The 17,795-nt window shown below is 46.9% G+C and overlaps 1 protein-coding gene across 2 annotated transcripts in view; it reads right to left on the bottom strand.

The window, feature by feature from the left end:
- Window positions 1-462: 462 nt before the first annotated feature.
- The window catches only part of LOC133124090 (signal-induced proliferation-associated 1-like protein 2), a 22,381-nt gene continuing 5,048 nt past the window's right edge, over window positions 463-17,795 (bottom strand). The window contains exons 7-15 of one of the 2 annotated variants that reach the window (XM_061234977.1): window positions 16,425-17,010; window positions 14,241-14,515; window positions 13,444-13,821; window positions 11,984-12,122; window positions 11,440-11,548; window positions 8,846-8,944; window positions 7,468-7,537; window positions 6,924-7,002; window positions 463-1,179 (exon numbers count right to left, since the gene is read on the bottom strand). In XM_061234977.1, the coding sequence (XP_061090961.1) occupies window positions 1,117-1,179; window positions 6,924-7,002; window positions 7,468-7,537; window positions 8,846-8,944; window positions 11,440-11,548; window positions 11,984-12,122; window positions 13,444-13,821; window positions 14,241-14,515; window positions 16,425-17,010 (1,798 nt within the window). In that variant the 3' untranslated portion in view covers window positions 463-1,116. Of the gene's footprint in view, window positions 1,180-1,679; window positions 1,945-6,923; window positions 7,003-7,467; window positions 7,538-8,845; window positions 8,945-11,439; window positions 11,549-11,983; window positions 12,123-13,443; window positions 13,822-14,240; window positions 14,516-16,424; window positions 17,011-17,795 lie in introns of those variants that run through there. The other variant, XM_061234976.1, reaches the window with a different exon arrangement.

Raw genomic sequence — 17,795 nt, 5'->3', positions numbered from 1 at the left:
TTTGTGCTGCTGAAGGAGCCGTGCCCAGGGTAAGGAGGAGGGGCAGATGGAGAGGGATGTTCTGATCCTGTTCAGATTCCACGTGCACGCTCCGCTCCTCCATCCCTCTCCTCTCTTACGCTGTCACGGGTAACCATTTCCTGTGGGGCTGTGGACATTCTTCAGCTAAAAAGAAATAATTGCCCAGAGAAGGATTGGCTTTGACCACATGCGTTTGGGGATGTATGGGCTTTTTGGGCGTAGCCTTGATGTAGCCATATCGACGGGCTGAAGAAAGGGAGAGTTTTACTGCTGTGTAGGAGAGGAAAAGTTGTACATGTTCATTTCCCTTGGCACATTGTGGAAAGAGCAGGTCGTCACAGAGAAGTCAGGCCTTCCCTTACAGGTGCTCCTTAAAATCCGAAGCGGGAGAGACTTACAGAGGGTTCTTGCAATAATACTGAACAGCAACTGAAATGCACATAAAATATAAGCTTGTCGGCTCAGTTTAATTGTAACAAGGAGTCACGTAAAATGTCAGTTTTTTTCTATCTTGTGTCCAGCGCATGATCCGCTTCCTTCAGTTTGTGATCAGAGTTCGTGTTCCTGCTGCAGTCTCAGGGACAGGCCTGACCACGCTCGCAGGAGGGCAGCAGGGCCGCTTTGAACCAGAGACCTTGCATATAGCAGTGAAATTGGCAATGCAGTGGTAAAGGGTTTCCTGGCAGAAGCACAGCGAGGCCTCAGGAAGGAAACTGTGGTTATACAAACATGAAAAAGCTACAGTTCCGTTTGAGAAATGGTTCCACAGAGAGATTGCACTGTATTCTCTTATCAGTTCTTTTTCATAAGATTTTTTTTTTTTTTGTTCTTACTTTCGTTGACAGCTGTGTTATTCTGCACAATCCTGCCAACTTGTTGCACATCGCAGTTATCAAGCCACATTTATTCACACCTATGGACTCCAGCACCCCCGACATGTACACACACACACACACACACACACACACACACAGAGTCACACACAGGCGTGCACATGCACACACACTCACATGGTGTGGAGAGAGTGCCCTGCCCTGGTTAGACGGGTGGCAGGGCCTTCGCTGCCACTGCTCCCTCTGACCCAAGCCCGCTGCGTCATAGAGGGGGAGCGGTGGTGTAGCCATCCCAAGATCCACAGTGCGCAAGCGGGGGCCGGGGCTGGAAGGAGGGGGAGAAGGGCTGGTTTAAGCAGGCCAGTTTCTGGCAGGCTGGGGTTTTCTGCTCTGAGACCATGTGAAGGTGTGTGTCTGCGTATGAGTGTGTGTGTGTGGCTGCACTGTACGTATATACGTGTATGTGTATTTATGTGTACTGTGTGTGTTTGTGTGTGTGTGTGTGGCTGCACTGTACATACATATTTGTTTGTTGTATTGTGTATGTGTGTGTGTGTGTGTGTGCAAGTGTGGAGAGTACATTCTGGAAAAAATAACCCATTGCAAATAGATTATGACAGTCCCCAACAAATTTCAGGTTTCCATTGGGGTGCAGTTAGGAGGTAATTGGTGGGGAGCAGGTGTGAGGGGTGAGGGGGGGGGGGGTAAAGTGAGGAAAGCGGCTGCAGAGAGCTTTGTGATGGGGGGTCGGGGGGCGCGGGGGCAGGGGGGGGGGGCGTTTTTTGATTTTGAGTTATGGCAACGGCTGCAGGCTCAGGCACATAACGTCTGAGGTGTGCATCAGCGTTTCGGGCGGGTGTGAGGGAGCGTTAATGTCCGTGTGCAGTCTATGGGGGCCCTACGCGGTGTGTGGGGGCCCTACGCAGTGGCTGGGGGGCCCTGCAGGCTAGCAGGGTTTGTTGACGTTGCACAGCAGCTCGGTGACCTTGAAGAGGCGGGCCAGGGTGCTCTGGGACTCCTCCTCCAGCCGCTGGTTGTTCTGCCTGAGACTCTGAACCTCCGCCTGCAGCACCGCCTTGTCCTCCTTCTCCTGACACCGGCACACAACAAGAGCCGTCCGTGAGAAGGGGGGGGGGGGGGGGGGGGTTAGTGAGGGTGGAGAGAGCGGGGCTACTGCAGGAGGAGCGGCACCACAACATTCTCACACACACACACACACACACACACACACCTCTCTCTCTCACACACACACACCTCTCTCTCTCTCTCTCACACACACACACACACACACCTCTCTCTCTCTCACACACACACCTCTCTCTCTCACACACACACACACACACCTCTCTCTCTCTCACACACACACACATCTCTCTCTCTCTCTCTCTCACACACCTCTCTCTCACACACACGCACATCTCTTTCACACACACACACCTCTCTCTCTCACACACACACATCTCTCTCACACACCTCTCTCTCTCTCTCTCACACACACACACATCTCTCTCTCACACACACCTCTCTCTCTCTCCCACACACATCTCTCTCTCACACACACACACACATATCTCTCTCTCACACACACACCTCTCTCTCTCTCACACACACATCTCTCTCACACACACACACATCTCTCTCACACACACACACCTCTCTCTCTCGCACACACACATCTCTCTCACACACACATCTCTCTCTCACACACACACCTCTCTCTCACACACACACCTCTCTCTCACACACACATCTCTCTCTCACACACACACATCTCTCTCTCTCACACACACACACACACACACACACATCTGTCTCTCTCTCTCACACACACACCTCTCTCTCTCACACACACACACACACATACACCTCTTTCTCTCTCTAACTCATACACCTCTCACACACACACACACCTCTCACACAAGCTCACACACACCTCTCTCTCTCACACACACACACACACACACACACACACCTCTCACACAAGAACACACACCTCTCACATAAACACACACACCTCTATCACACACATACACACACACACCTCTCACACAAGCAAACACACCTCTCTCTCACACACACACACACCTCTCATATACACACACACACCTCAAACACACACACACACCTCTCTCTCACACACACACACACACACACCTCTCACACAAGCAGGGGCGCCCCCTGGGATTTTAGGCCCAATGAAAAGATTATTGGGCTCCACCATGTTCCAAGATTTTCGGAATCCTGCTAATCCCCCCACCCTTATAGCACCCCTGCACTCAAGCACATGCTAGTGCTCCCACACAAACTCAAGCACACACACACGAGCGCTCACTCAAACTCAAGCACACACACACTAGCGCTCACTCAAACTCAAAAACACCCCTACAATGCTCTCACACAAACTCAAGCACACACACATTAGCAGTCTCACACAAACTCAAGCACACCCACACAAAAACACACACACTACGACACTCGCTCAAACACAAATGTACTCACACTACTGCTTCCACCCACACTACCCACTCTCTCTCTCTCACACACGCACATACACACGCATGCATGCGCACACACGTGCCATCTCCAAATGCACTTATAGCTAAAAGGAGCTAAAGAGGAAATGGTGTAAAGAAGATACCTGAAAGGTTTGTCATGGTTATACAGTATTTTCCACAAATTTACTGTGAATAACACAGGGGTAAACTAGGGGACAATCCTCGATCTAAAAAACAAACAAAAACAAATGAACAAATCAAGAGGCCAACGAGAATCAAACTTTTTTTTTTTTTATCATACAGAATGTGGATCTTTCAGTTGCATTGATAGTACTAACTTCATGACAAACCTTTCAGTGTTTTACAGATGGAGGACAGATACTACTCATAGTAGGTGTTAAACACAGCCACAAGACACCAGAACACACAAGCAGATGTGAGGATGGACTGGCCACTGTATCAGGACACCCCCAGATTCACTCTGTCTGATCTGACCTTGGTTTGGGGTTAATCTAGAAACCTCTCATTACAACACTGTAGCTGTTCAAACTGGCGGCCTCACTATCCAACATCACAATCTATCACAGAGTTAGTTTTAGTGTAGTTATGCTCTATCACTGGCTGTTAATGTGGTTACAGTAAATTTTAGGGAGTGTAGCTGTGTTCTATGACTGTTTGTACCAGGTTGCCATGAGATGTTAATGTGGTTATGGTTCGTTTTAGCAAGTGTAGCTGTGTTATGCGACGGTTTGTACTGGGTTGCCATGAGATGTTAATGCGGTTACGGTTAGTTTTAGCGAGTGTAGCTGTGTTTGGGTTGCCGGGGGGCTGTTAAATGTGGTTATGGAGCAAGCAGAAAGGTTACAGAGGGGAGGCATCAAATAAACACTTCTCCCACCACTGCATCCATCCGTGTTATTATTTAATAATTTACACCATGATATTTCCTCAAGAGTCTGACTCAGGCCAATAAATATGCAGGCCTGCTTCTCCCATCAAAGACAAAACACTGCCTCACTGTATCTAATAAAGCTCACTCCCATTAAAACTACACAGAGTCCTCTTCAGGGCCTCGGGAGTGAAGAGGCCAGATCTCGCTGCACTAGTCCTGATACAGAGCTCAGTTTCTAATGTCCGTGTTAAATACTTTGGGGTTACCGAGGTGAGGGTTGAGGAAGGTGTATCAGTGGAGAATGTTAATGAGTTCCCAGAGTTCCCAGCAGTGGGGGGTAGAGGGGGGCAAGGAGGGGGTGAGTGAGGGTTATTGTTTGGAGATGAACGGACAACACTGGTTGAGATGAACTTGGTTGAGCATTATCATCAATCTATCGGTGCATGTTTTTCTGAAGCAGCCTTTACCTTACAAATAACAGCAGTATCTAATGTTACTTTTCTAATATTATTACTCCTAATCCTAGTAATAATAGTAATGATAATTATTATTTTATTATTATGACTACTCACATCACACGGACAAACTCTGGTTTTCATGTCAGCCCACTACTCATTGTGCAAAGTACAGAGTACAGAACCAGAAACTGACCTTCAAACAAAGCTTCAAATAAGCCCTTTGAAACATCACAGGTTTTAAATGGCATATTAAAATCAATTTACACCTGCAGCAAAAGGAGCAATCTCTTGATATTTGGAAAATGGGTGCATCTGCAGTCCATCTAATAAATGGCGCACACCTACTTAACATTAAATACTGAATGTCACCTTAAAATTAAATACTGAATGTTAAACCTAACATTAATTACAGAACAGTACCTTAAAATTAAAGACTGAATGTTAAATTAATATGAAAGTATGAATGTTAACTTAAATTAAACACTGAACGTTAACTTAACATTGAATACTGAACGTTACCGTAACATTAAAGACTGAATGTTCCCTTAACATTAAAGAGTGAACGTTACCTTAACATTAAAGACTGAATGTTACCTTAATAATAAAGGTTTAACATTCCTGCAGCAGCAGTGAAGAACACACTTCTGAATGTCTGTCTGTCTTTGCTGGACAACTGTCGTACTTTACCCAACAAGCCATGTTCACTCTCATTGCACGTGCGGGGCAGAAAATTACACAAGTGAAATGTACTGAAACGTTTTGCACACTCAGTTATTGTGCACTCAATTTCTCATTTAACATCGGAGGCTCCCTGCCTCAGCAGATTAGAAAGTATGCGCGGCTACACCAGAACAGCAGTCAGCACACTCGGCCCAAGATTGATGATAATACCTCGTTCATGAAGAATGTTCCAATAGTAATATGCATAGAAGAAGAGTGACTAAGGCTCGATACAGGCTTTATGACCAGCAAATTGATGCTGCTGTGTGTTTTTTCCGTTTTCATGTCGGTCATGGGTAGCATCGCCCAGGGAAACCCCATGATCTGCGCCGAACACCCAATGATGTTGACAGAGCACGCACTTAGGTTCTTCCTCTTGGCACCTCATTGCCAGTCAATCGGCCAGCAATGCTAAAATGGTGTCTATTCACGCCGACCAGTCATGATCATGTAGCTGGCCACGTTAAAACAGGACCCAGGGGATAGTGGGACTTCTGGGTAGGGTGTTTCTTTTGTTGGGGGGTGATGGGTACCATGTGTCTGTTTTATTGGCACGCTAAGGCCATTTGAAGGTAAAAGTATGGGGCCTTGTCTCAGTCCCCTCTTGCTAAAATCATATCGCAGGTCAGTGATGAAGTGGTGAAAAACAGTTCCACTGTGCACCACTACACTAGCCCTCACTTTTCCCATTGCAAACTGGTGCTTTTCACAATACTATGAGACGTAATAAAAAATACAATTCAAGTATATCAGCACAGCAATATCTGGCACTTCCATATTTTACATACAGTATGCAACCTATTTGGGTCCAGAGAAAAAATAATTCCAATACTCTGTAAAGGCCTAGAGTAGACCTGGAGGAGGAAGAGAGGCATATTCCCAAAGATCAATGTGTTTGCTGGAGGAGACACTCAGACTGGACACTAAGGACAGGTATTGGGTCTGGCCACCTGAGATGCCCAGTAGATGTCCTGTTCTTCTTTGTAGCTGCAATTGCATCAAAATGTTATATCTCCATGTGTCACCCTATTCAGGCGGGGTCATACAATCTCATGTCGGACTTCCCTCTGTCGTCATTGGTCAGTTACCGTTGTGAGAGCGAGCATGATTGGCAACCCAATGCCACTCCCTCCCACCTATCATCAGAAGTCACAGCTTATCATCAGATCTGCTCATCCAATCAAATCTAATATGACAAGACAGGGGCTGTGTTCAAAACCGCATACTAGAATGCTACTTGTACAGTTTCAGGCTGATTTTAATTGAATTGTTGAGTGGTATGCTTAGTATGTGGTTTGTAACACAGCCGTGGTTAAGGTGTTTTGCTTTCCCAGCCTGCACTTCTCTCTCTCACTGTCTGCCTCTCAAACTGCAGTCAGGTGTGCAGTGAGGGGCGGGGTTTAGGGGGACTGGAATGGGATTGGGTGGTGGCGGGGAGCGGGTGGGATTCGCTGCGGGTGTGGTCAGGGGTAGGGCTGCAGTCGGCTGTCTGAAAAGTTTCTACCTTTTGCAGGTCGTCCTGCAGCCTCTTCAACATGATCTCCAGCTGAGATACCTTCTCCTCCAAGTGGCCAGGGGAGTCACTGCAGAGAAAGTAAGGAAGGTCAAAACTTCATAATGCTACACATTGAGTTAAGACTCATTTTCAAGAGATACTCTTTACCAGTAAGTAGCAGGAGTTCTGGTGAGCAAAAGCCAGAAGCATGACATCTAGATGGGTGCAGCCATTTTGACATACGCAGACTATTTTCAAATAACCCCAACATAGCTCTGGTTTTACCTGCATATAGCCAGGCTAGCTAGTTGTCTAGTAAAATTTATGACCTGAATTTATCTGTACATGTGTGTGTGTCCACGTACACGTGCTGTCATTGTCTGGGTGAGGGAGGGAGTGTGCGAGAAAGACAGGGGAAGACGTGGGCGGGTATAATGTCAAGCAGAAAAAGCACCCAGACACAGGCTAGTGATGTAGCGCTTAGATGAAAAGCACAATTCAGCGCTCTGATTGATTACATCCGCTCACTGTGGAGGCTCTGTCAGAAACTCACCTCAGCTTGCAGTCTGCCAGCCCAGACACATCCATGCCATCAGCTGAGGCTTCATCTCCCGCCTTCTGATCTGAAACATGACAGCATCACACCCATTTACCTGGCTTATCTCAAACCAAACATGTTAGGGACAAGACACCATCACAGTCATTTACCTGGTTTATCTCAAACCAAAGGTGTGAGGCACATGACAGCATCACACTCATTTACCTGGCTTATCTCAAACCAAACGTGTGAGGGACAAGACACCATCACACTCATTTACCTGGCTTATCTCAAACCAAACATGTTAGGGAGAAGACACCATCACACTCATTTACTTGGCTTATCTCAAACCAAACGTGTGCGAAACATGACAATATCACACTCATTTACCTGGCTTATCTCAAACCAAACATGTTAGGGAGAAGACACCATCACACTCATTTACCTGGCTTATCTCAAACCAAACGTGAGAGGGACATGACAGTATCACACTCATTTACCTGGCTTATCTCAAACCAAACGTGTTAGGGAGAAGACACCATCACACTCATTTACCTGGCTTATCTCAAACCAAACGTGTTAGGGACAAGACACCATCACACTCATTTACCTGGTTTATCTCAAACCAAAGGTGTGAGGGACATGACAGTATCTCACTCATTTACCTGGCTTATCTCAAACCAAAGGTGTTAGGAAGAAGACACCATCACAGTCATTTACCTGGTTTATCTCAAACCAAACGTGTGAGGCACATGACAGCATCACATTCATTTACCTGGCTTATCTCAAACCAAATGTGTTAGGGAGAAGACACCATCACAGTCATTGACCTGGTTTATCTCAAACCAAACGTGTTAGGGACAAGACAGCATCACACTCATTTACCTGGCTTATCTCAAACCAAACGTGTTAGGGAGAAGACACCATCACACTCATTTACCTGGCTTATCTCAAACCAAACGTGTGAGGGACATGACAGTATCACACTCATTTACCTGGCTTATCTCAAACCAAACGTGTGAGGGACAAGACACCATCACACTCATTTACCTGGCTTATCTCAAACCAAACGTGTGAGGGACATGACAGTATCACACTCATTTACCTGGCTTATCTCAAACTAAATGTGTCAGGGGGATGGTATACGATTGACATGAATGATCTACAGTAAGTGCAGAAAATTCTACTGTAGATACAGTTTATACAACATTTGGTTTATACTCTGAGAAACTGTGCATTTATATGTCTTGCTAAGGACAACGACTACAGTCTACTTCGGGCGACAATAGAACGTATATGAAATGTGATTTTAGTCACTGGACTATAAATGTCATCGATTTGTCAAAGGTTCAGTTAGGTTCAAGTCTTTCTCAGAAGATTCCTTGGGCCTCACCTTCTCGGGACAGAGCTTCCAGTATACTGCGACAGGCGGTTGCCAGGTCAGCGATGGATTGCCACTCTTCCTCTGAGGAATCGGTGGTTTCTGACAAGACTGGCGGAGACACAGAAGAAAGAGGGAGGTTTAATTACAAACTACAATCACAATTTCTACCTGCTGTGTGACAGGCCTGGAAAATCTAAACATTGGCTCGATTTTATATAGACATGAACACCATCCGAACAGCCATCAACTCAAGACAGGTGGTGATGGCATCACAGCTGTATGAGTGTAGACAGACTGATTGATTGTCAGATATTAGGGGCTGCTTTTTTCGTATGGGTACAAGTTTTTCTATCTGGTTTTATATTTCAATGCATATATTTATCAATTTCTACTACAGTAACCAACAAAAATCTACAGTGATGTGCAGGGAAAAAAAAGAAAGAAGTGTCCTTCACTTAGTTTGACAGTGACACAGAACAACCAGCAGAGGGCGCTGCACTCTGCAGTGGACTGACATTGCAAGCCCTAAACGGCTACTTCAGTAGGGGGCAATATCTGTTCAGAAGTAGGATTTTTGCCTCTTGCCAAACCAATGGCTCTTTTTATGCAGTAAATATTGATCAATGTTAGAAAACACACTTGTTTCAGCCTATTGTGAATAGTTCCAACAGTTTAGGAAGTCTATACAGGTCTATAGTCTATACAGGTCTATAATGAGAATAACTTGGATAGATATTTTTCGGAAGGTTTCTAATGTACTCTGATTGACTCTTCATTCACATTTCTACATTGCTAAAGTACATTTTAAAAAGGCAATACATGACTTTCTTCTTCCACAATAGTGAAGCGCATTTCAATTCACTGTCTTCAGAAGACAGTGTAGCGGCTGAAAGCAAGGAGGCCATACAAGTCGGTGAATGAGAATTCTTGAAACAGAAGAGCACAAGCCCACTTTCCACCACAAAAGCCCAAGTATGCGCAACATGTTCCAGTAAGCCTGCAGTCACCAGAGGACCCCTGCATGGTGACGGGGCCTGACTCAGAGCAGTGCGGACAGGGGGGAGAGACACAGAGAGAAAGAGCAGATGGCCAAATGGCCTCCTTGTTTTGGGACAGCGAAAAAAAAGCCCACCCCCCATCTGTCTCTCTCCACTCAATCTGGAGGGGGGGGGGGGCACGGGGGGCAGGGGGTGGGGGCTGAAGGGAGATACAGGGTCAGGGGGGTGGGGTGGGCTGCAGGGATGAGTTAGGGGGGAGGGGGAGGGCTTAGAGAGGACATAGTGGGGACTGTGGCGGAGAAAGGGTGTGGGGTCCACACCAGAACTGGACACAGTCACAATGCTGCACTTTGTAAGTGTTATAAACGGCTCCATTCCTGACCCACATGCTCTGTCAGATGGGGCCTTCGGAGACTGACTAACGCTAGCTACTTTAGCCATTTTTTATTGCTATTTATGTTACCATCAATTCCATACTTTAAATGACAAAGGCAAAGACAAAGGCTCCACAGGGGTTACAACTAAAGCTGAACTGTAATCTGGACAACACAAAGAGCCAGCACATCACGATGGGAAGGGCAGTCCATTTTAAATAGAAACGTTTTAATTGATCTGTTTTCCACTAACCCAACTAACAGGACAGCCTGGGTGCCATTTTATTGTATTCCAGTACAGTGGTGTGCCTTTGCATCTGCATTGCTACTGACACTTGCCAATAAAGCATTTGTTTGTGAATAAACAAATGCTTAATTGTTCACCAAATACCCATATTTTGCTTGTTGCCTGAAACTTACGCTTTTGTACTTCTGTTTTGGGGAGACCTCTAGAAAAAGATTGTGATGAACTATGCTGATTGTATTCAGACCCACAGTACAGCTGAGTTTGTAGAGTGTACCCAGCTGAAAAAAAACAGCTCAAGCTAGGTTTTCAAACAGCTGCTAGCTGGTTGACCAGTTCAAACCAGCTCCCAGTTTGACCTGGCTTGACCAGCGCAAGCTATGTTTTGAAACAGCTGGTAGCAGCTCAGACAAGCTACCAGCACTAGCTGGTTGACCAGCTCATACCCAGCCAGACCAGCTTATGATCAGCTTGACCAGTTCAATTTTTAAGATGGTTACACTGGCATAGCTGGATTTTACAGCAGGGTAAGGAACTGTATAAGTGCAAAGACTGAGCAACAATTTAGCATTAACTTGCCACCACATGTGAACAAGGCCTTGCAAACAAGTTGGGATCAAGCAATGACAACTGACACCGGCTGGTGTTTTTAATCAGGATAAACGTGTCAACTTCCATCCCACTCACTTTGTGTAACGACGGACATTTTGTTGCATTCGGGCATAACCTCAATACTGTCGGCCTACTTCCAAACAAAAACGCCTCTGGCTCTCTCCAGGTAAAGCGAGCCGTCAGATAAGGAAAAGTGATTTTGCTTTAAGACGTGTGAATTGCCAGAGGGATCGACAAGGGGAACAGCTGAGGAGGATTCAGACACACACAGAAAATGTCTTGGCTGGCCTGAGACACCTCACAGACAGGTTTTTAATAGGTCTGTGTGTGCCCTTGATGACAAGGAGAAAGGAGGAGGCACGGGAGGGTACGTACTTTTGGTGATGGAGTTGTGCAGACTCAAGGCTCGGGAGCTGCGGTCTCCACCGTCCGAACAGGTGGGAGGAGTGCTGGGTCGGTCCTTCACCAGCTCCACCCCCACAAACTGGAGGAATTTTAGAATTTAGACTTCATAATCAGAATGACAACACTGACACACTCATACAGGACTGATACATTTGTATAGGACTACAGAGATACAAACAGAACCACACTGTTAACACACTCGTATCGTATTTTTATTTAAGAAATTGAATTACAGCACTGACACACTCATACAAGTAATATAAAACACAGTTTTAATCTTTGCATTTCACAGGTATTTCCTGTGCATTTGCCCCAAGGTCTTTCTTTTGCCAGCTTGATTGAAGGTCAATAGCAATAAAAAGGTTAACATTAAACAAGGACATTTTTGTCAGTATCAGCTTTGATTAAACTCTCCCTTCAGCCAGTAAAATAACCCAGGTAAGACCTAAGTGAGAGTGTAAAGGAGAGAAGTGAGTGAGAGAAACGGTCACAGACTGCGAGCTGATGGCCTTGCCTGCTTCTGGAGCTCCTCCTCGTCCAGGGGGACTTTGGGTTTGACGGCCAGGATGAGGTCGGGCGTGGTATCTCGCAGCGCCCCCATGTTCTCGTAGATGTTCCTGTCCGACAAGTCCTTCATGTTCTCATACGTATGGCTGTCAAAGAGGAGGGCCACACTCAATCTGCCTTTCCTGGAGGCTCCATCAAGAAATCCAAAAAGTGAATTCTAGGGTAACCTATGTTACAACTGCTGGATATTTGAGTAGAAAAGTCTAATACAGCTACACAAGAGAGACATACAGTATGCCTTTATAACCGACTCATGTGAAAAGTGAAAGTGGGACCGGAATATGTCTCAGGTGCGTTCAAGATATTCAAACGTTCGCGAACATATTAAAACTTTTTTCTGTTTGACACGAACGTTAGGCAACCATTTGAAAAGGTAGTGTGACGCCAATAGAAATGGCGGCCGACGTGGAAGACACGGAAGAACAAACGTTGACAATTATTTGGCTGTCATAAGACACTTTAATCAATTTAATATTTGTTCTTACGTTAAAAAAATAAATCACAGATAAGCAATGAATCAGCTAGCTGGCATTGTTAAATCTAAGTTGCATCCGTTTATATTCAAAATGCTTTGGTGGTGAACTAAATGGAATATTCATTTAAAATCGTTCAACAGTAACTGTTTGCTGCAAAGATAGTTTGCCGTTAACGTTCGCTGTCTTGAACGCACCTCTGGTTTTTAGGGGTATCTTTTAATGAAATCACTTTCTGTGGTTTGGCTAACGATTCAAATAAGGACTTCAATTGATTACGAGCATCTGATGGGGATGGAAATGTGATGGAAGACGCAATGAGCATGGACAATATAACATTTCCTCAACAAGGAGGTAGATGAATTGAAATTATTTTCCAGGAATTACTGTATAAAATGCATGTGTAAAATATATTATAGACGAAAGCTTATTCAATGGAAATGGCTAGGGATCATCTAAAACAGTTGCTTAAAGTGTATGTGTTATCTATCAAGCTCACTATAATGCAGCCAGCATGCTAACTAGCTTACAAATGCATTAGATATTGTATTACTGAATGTACCCTCTTTTTGTATGTGTAGTATATGTAACCAGGTAGGGAATGTAATACATAAATTATAGCGGAAAATGATACAGAAATGACAGTGTAACAGATAGCACTACAGCCATGCTAAAGCCAGCCACGGATGACTAATTGTTTACGCGAGCAAAAAGGAAATGTTGTGCTGGAAGGATGGGACTGATCCTATATTTAGGATGTGTGTGTGATTTATTTTTTGAAGTAATGATGCTCTGACATGAATTGTGGCACAAGAAATGACGCTAACTTGAGGAAATAACTTTTAGAACAGAATGATGAGTAACAGAGCCTCAGTGTGTAGCGCCTCGCATGCTTGGCGGTTAAACGTCACGCAGGCGTGTAGGGGCGACATACTCATCGTGTGAATCCTGACGTGGTGGGTGCCTCTCCAGGGAGTAGCTGCGTGTCAGGGGGGAGGGGGTGATTTCGGGGGGCTGGGATGGGTGGTTCTCCTGCAGGGAGGTGGCCCTCAGCAGGGGCAGGCTTGGCAGGGACAGGAGGGAGCCCTGGTCCCCGGCTCCAGAGGCCACCTCCGCACTGCCCTCCCCGTCTCCCGAGGGCTCTGCTTCTTCACACTCGCCCTCCTGCATCTCCTCTCCCTCCGTATCCTCCTCTTCCTCCTCTTCCTCCTCTTCCTCTCGTTCGTCCAGCACCCATGCCTCCCCCGACTGCCCTTCTCCCGACTTGCGGTCCGTGTCCTGAATGGCTTTCAGGTATAGCTCTGAAAAACTCCTGGAGATCGATAGATAAAAAGCATGAGAGAGAGAGAGAGAGAGGGGGAGAGAGGGACAGACAGACAGTTAGACAGGCAGGCAGATGGTCAGAGAGACAGTCAGACAGACAGATAGACGGACAGACAGACAGGTAGACAGACAGACAGACAGAGAGAGAGACAGGCAGGCAGGCTGACAACCATGTCAGACAATTACGGAAGCCTAGCCACTGCTTTCACTGGAGGAACAAAAAAGATATCTTGACTGTCCTTGGACTACAACTCTCTCTATTTTCCTATCGCAACCATAGGAAGGCTCCCTCCAACTCTTCACAGTGACTGTGTGCTGATGCTCGGCCTTCTCACAACATGCGGCCATTTTAATCTGCACAGCACATTCTGTCTGAGCGCTGTCTGTGGGCGCGCCGCCCGAGCTCACCGGCGCGGCTTCCCGTTCTCGTCCGGCGGGATGACGGTGAGGTGGATCCTGGGCGCGGTGCGGAGCAGGCTGGCCCTCTCCTCCGGCCGCAGGGACACCAGGAGCTGGCCGCAGAGCAGCACCACCCGGGCCCCCAGCTGCAGGCCCCCGCTCTCCGCGTAGCCGAAGCGCTGGAGCTCCGTCACGAAGCCCTCCTCGCTCAGCAGGAAGCCCGGCTGGCCCACCCCGTCCCGGAGGGGGGTCACCTCCCGCGTCTCGCACCCCCGCGTCACCAGCTGAGGGGGGAGGGGCTGGTCAGCGCAATGCTTACACAACATCGGCACAACATATACACAACAAATCCCCTTTTAGCTCATTTCACACGATGCTACCTCAGAGAGGAGGCCTGGGACAGTCAATGGGCTAAACAACATAAGTAAATTGAAGTAAACACAACTTTACCCTTTAATTATCGACCAGTGATCACCCATGCTATAGGACTATAGCTGCTTAACAGCACAGAGCTAGCACCTATGAGCTGTGACTCTGATCTGAAATCTGAACAATTTAGCCAAAATCCCATTCAGTACTGTTTTTGTGATCACCAGATGTGCTTCCCACATAACTGCTGTTCCATCAACACCTGCACAAAGAGCTGCAGTTTGTGTATCTTTTACATGCTACTGGCCACACAGTACGACAGGACAGCTACATTACATTACATTAATGGCATTTGGCAGACACTCTTATCCAGAGCGACTTACAGCTCAAGGGCCCAACGGCTGTGCGGATCTTATTGTGTTTACACCGGGGATCGAACCAGCGTCCTTGCGGGTCCCAGTCATGTACCTTAACCAACGGCTGTGCGGATCTTATTGTGGTTACACCGGGGATCGAACCAGCGTCCTTGCGGGTCCCAGTCATGTACCTTAACCACTATGCTACAGGCCGCCCTAGGTCTCAACAGAGAAACCATATCTCTAACTGACAACATTATCTCTAACTGATAGCATGTGGTCACTGGTGACTCAACTGGAGCTAATGCAGTGTTAGCCTCTGAAGGAACAGTGTCAAAATAGGCCGCCCTATCTCTATCAGGATGATGTCATTGTAAGATTCCTGGGCAGAGATGGACAGAGTGATGTAAACCCCAGGCTCATGTCTCCAAGGTCAGTTCTGTAACGCTCAGAGTGCGCATCAGGTGAGCACTTTCCCTCACTAATGCTACGTTCGCAGTAGTTTTTTTCACATCAGTGGATCTTCCAATACCTCACAAGGAATTCATTACGTTGTTCAACCTACGTACGCACCAGCTCCATTCAAACCTCACCCTGTTCCCTGAAAGGTTTCTGGTGATGATGTACAGTAATATACAGTAGGTATGTACATCTCATTGCAACTTCCCTCTGTATATGACTGGGTTTAGAGTAACCACCCTCAAGCCAAATAGCTTCCCAATAATGCTACATTCTCTATTTCACTTATGCACCAGCCATGGGGTCTACCAGTACTGTTTATTGCCTAAACTTGAATGCAGTCACTTATATCATTTGCGGTGGATAACAGCATCTGCTAAAAGGCTAAATGTAAATGTAAAAATAAGCATTCCCTTCTCCCACATAATCAAAATGAAAAAATCCCATTGTTGCACCCACACACAATGTTGCCTGGGGTTCACTTGATTCTGCCCAGGATTCTACAGTGGAGTTTTACACACCATGAGAATAATTACAATCAGCCCTTTGAGAGTAATTACAATCAGTGTCTTACGTGAGTGCAAATGCAAATGCACCTTGAGTGTTTATTGGACTCTCTCGACAAACAAAAGAAGCGAGCTGCTGGTAATAGCGAGGCGGCTTTTTCCATTGTGCCATTTCATCTATATGTATGTCGCGAGGGCGTGTTCTGAATTTTAAACCTCCGTATCATGACCCTGAAATTTAAAAATGTCTGCTGTGTCACCCCTGACAATTTCTGTGCAGCAGTCAACTTGTACAGTCTGACAGGTGACCTCCCAGTGCTCAGACTTACAATTGAAATACCACTGTACTGTGTGTTCAACGATTTGCCCATTTTTCGTCCTCAAGAGCTACGATCCTATGGCTTTTTACATCATTGAATATGGCACTTGAGCGACAGTCACTAGAGTTCTTACGCCTTCTTAGGCTAAGTAATGACTGAGGATGGCGTGTCTCCATGACTCACCTCCAATCTCTGCACAACCTCCCGGATGTCCTCCGATTGGCTCTCCGGCACGCAGACGGACACCGCCTCCCCCCGCTCGTAAAAGATGTCCAGGGAAGGCCCGCCCTTGGCTCCGCCCTCCAGCACCGCCTTCCAGCCAATCACGTCGCGGCAGCAGCAGTTGAAGACCACGCGGCGCGTGCAGCGCTCGATCAGCACCACCGACTCGGCGGACACGCCCAGCAGACAGGGCAGCCTATCGCTGCCGTCCGTCACCGCCCACACCAGGGCCCCGGCGCTGTGCAGCTCCGCCCCCTTGGCCCCCTTCAGCTTGTCCTTGCGCTTGCTGCCCAGCGACAGCAGCGGGAACTTGGTGGAGGAGTCGATGGGCGTGGTGGTGACGTAGTTCTCCGCCAGGTCCTTCAGGTACTCCTGCCGCGTGCGCGTGGCCATGGAGCGGAACTTCTCCGACTTCTCCGCCGCGTTCTCCGCGTTCACCGCCTTGGCCAGCAGGAAGTCGCGGAAGGCCGGGGACCGGGGGAAGCGCGCTCCCTTCGGGAACAGCGGCCCGAACAATGGGATGTCCTTGGACCGCGTCACGGCTACCCTGAGAGGCCGAAGAGAGGGCAAGTTACAGCGCGTCACACCACAAGCTGTGTTCACTACTACTCTCCATTTATGGCCCTCTGCAATCACACAAAATATTACATTATTCTAATAGCACATGCTCAACATTGTACGAATGAAACCCCATTTACTTGTTTTTTTTATTTTTTACATTGTTCTCTACAATGTAACACTCAAATTTCAAGCTCCAAGCTAAGGTAGAAATGCTTCATTTCTTTCTCGCAAATTATGAAACAACAAGAAAATAACACAAAAATATTGTCAACATCACGTTGGGCAGCCGCATGCAAAAGTATTAATCATCAATGATAACGGCACATATGACTCAGCTGTAGACAGCTGTAGATATTCAATTTTCCAGCAGTGAGTATGGGATATTAGCACTAAGTTACAATGCTTGTTTTCTTGTTCTCACAACCTCAGAGTCCATAAAAGCAATTTAAATCAATTTTGAAACAATATTGGTACTGTATTATACCATTTTTTAGCACCATGACTCACATACGCTGTATGAAGACGGCCTCCCTAACAGAAAGGTCCAAGAGAAGAAGCATTGTGGAGATGTAGTGGTACAATCCGGGGCTTTCCACTGAGCTCCGCAGGGGTGCACGCAGGAATTCTGGGGGCCCCCCTGAAAGAATACAGCTCTGGGCCCCCCGCTCTACTTGAATTTATGTGGGCCCTCTCCAGCTGTGGGCCTCCCAAGCTGTGGGCCCCTAGATTCGTCACCCCCTCTCACCCCACTATGGACAACCCTGGACCTGC

This window comes from Conger conger, chromosome 3, assembly GCF_963514075.1.
Source record: "Conger conger chromosome 3, fConCon1.1, whole genome shotgun sequence".
NCBI lineage: Eukaryota > Metazoa > Chordata > Actinopteri > Anguilliformes > Congridae > Conger > Conger conger.
Note: the sequence above shows the minus strand (reverse complement) of the source record. Positions and strands in the feature narration are given on the sequence as shown.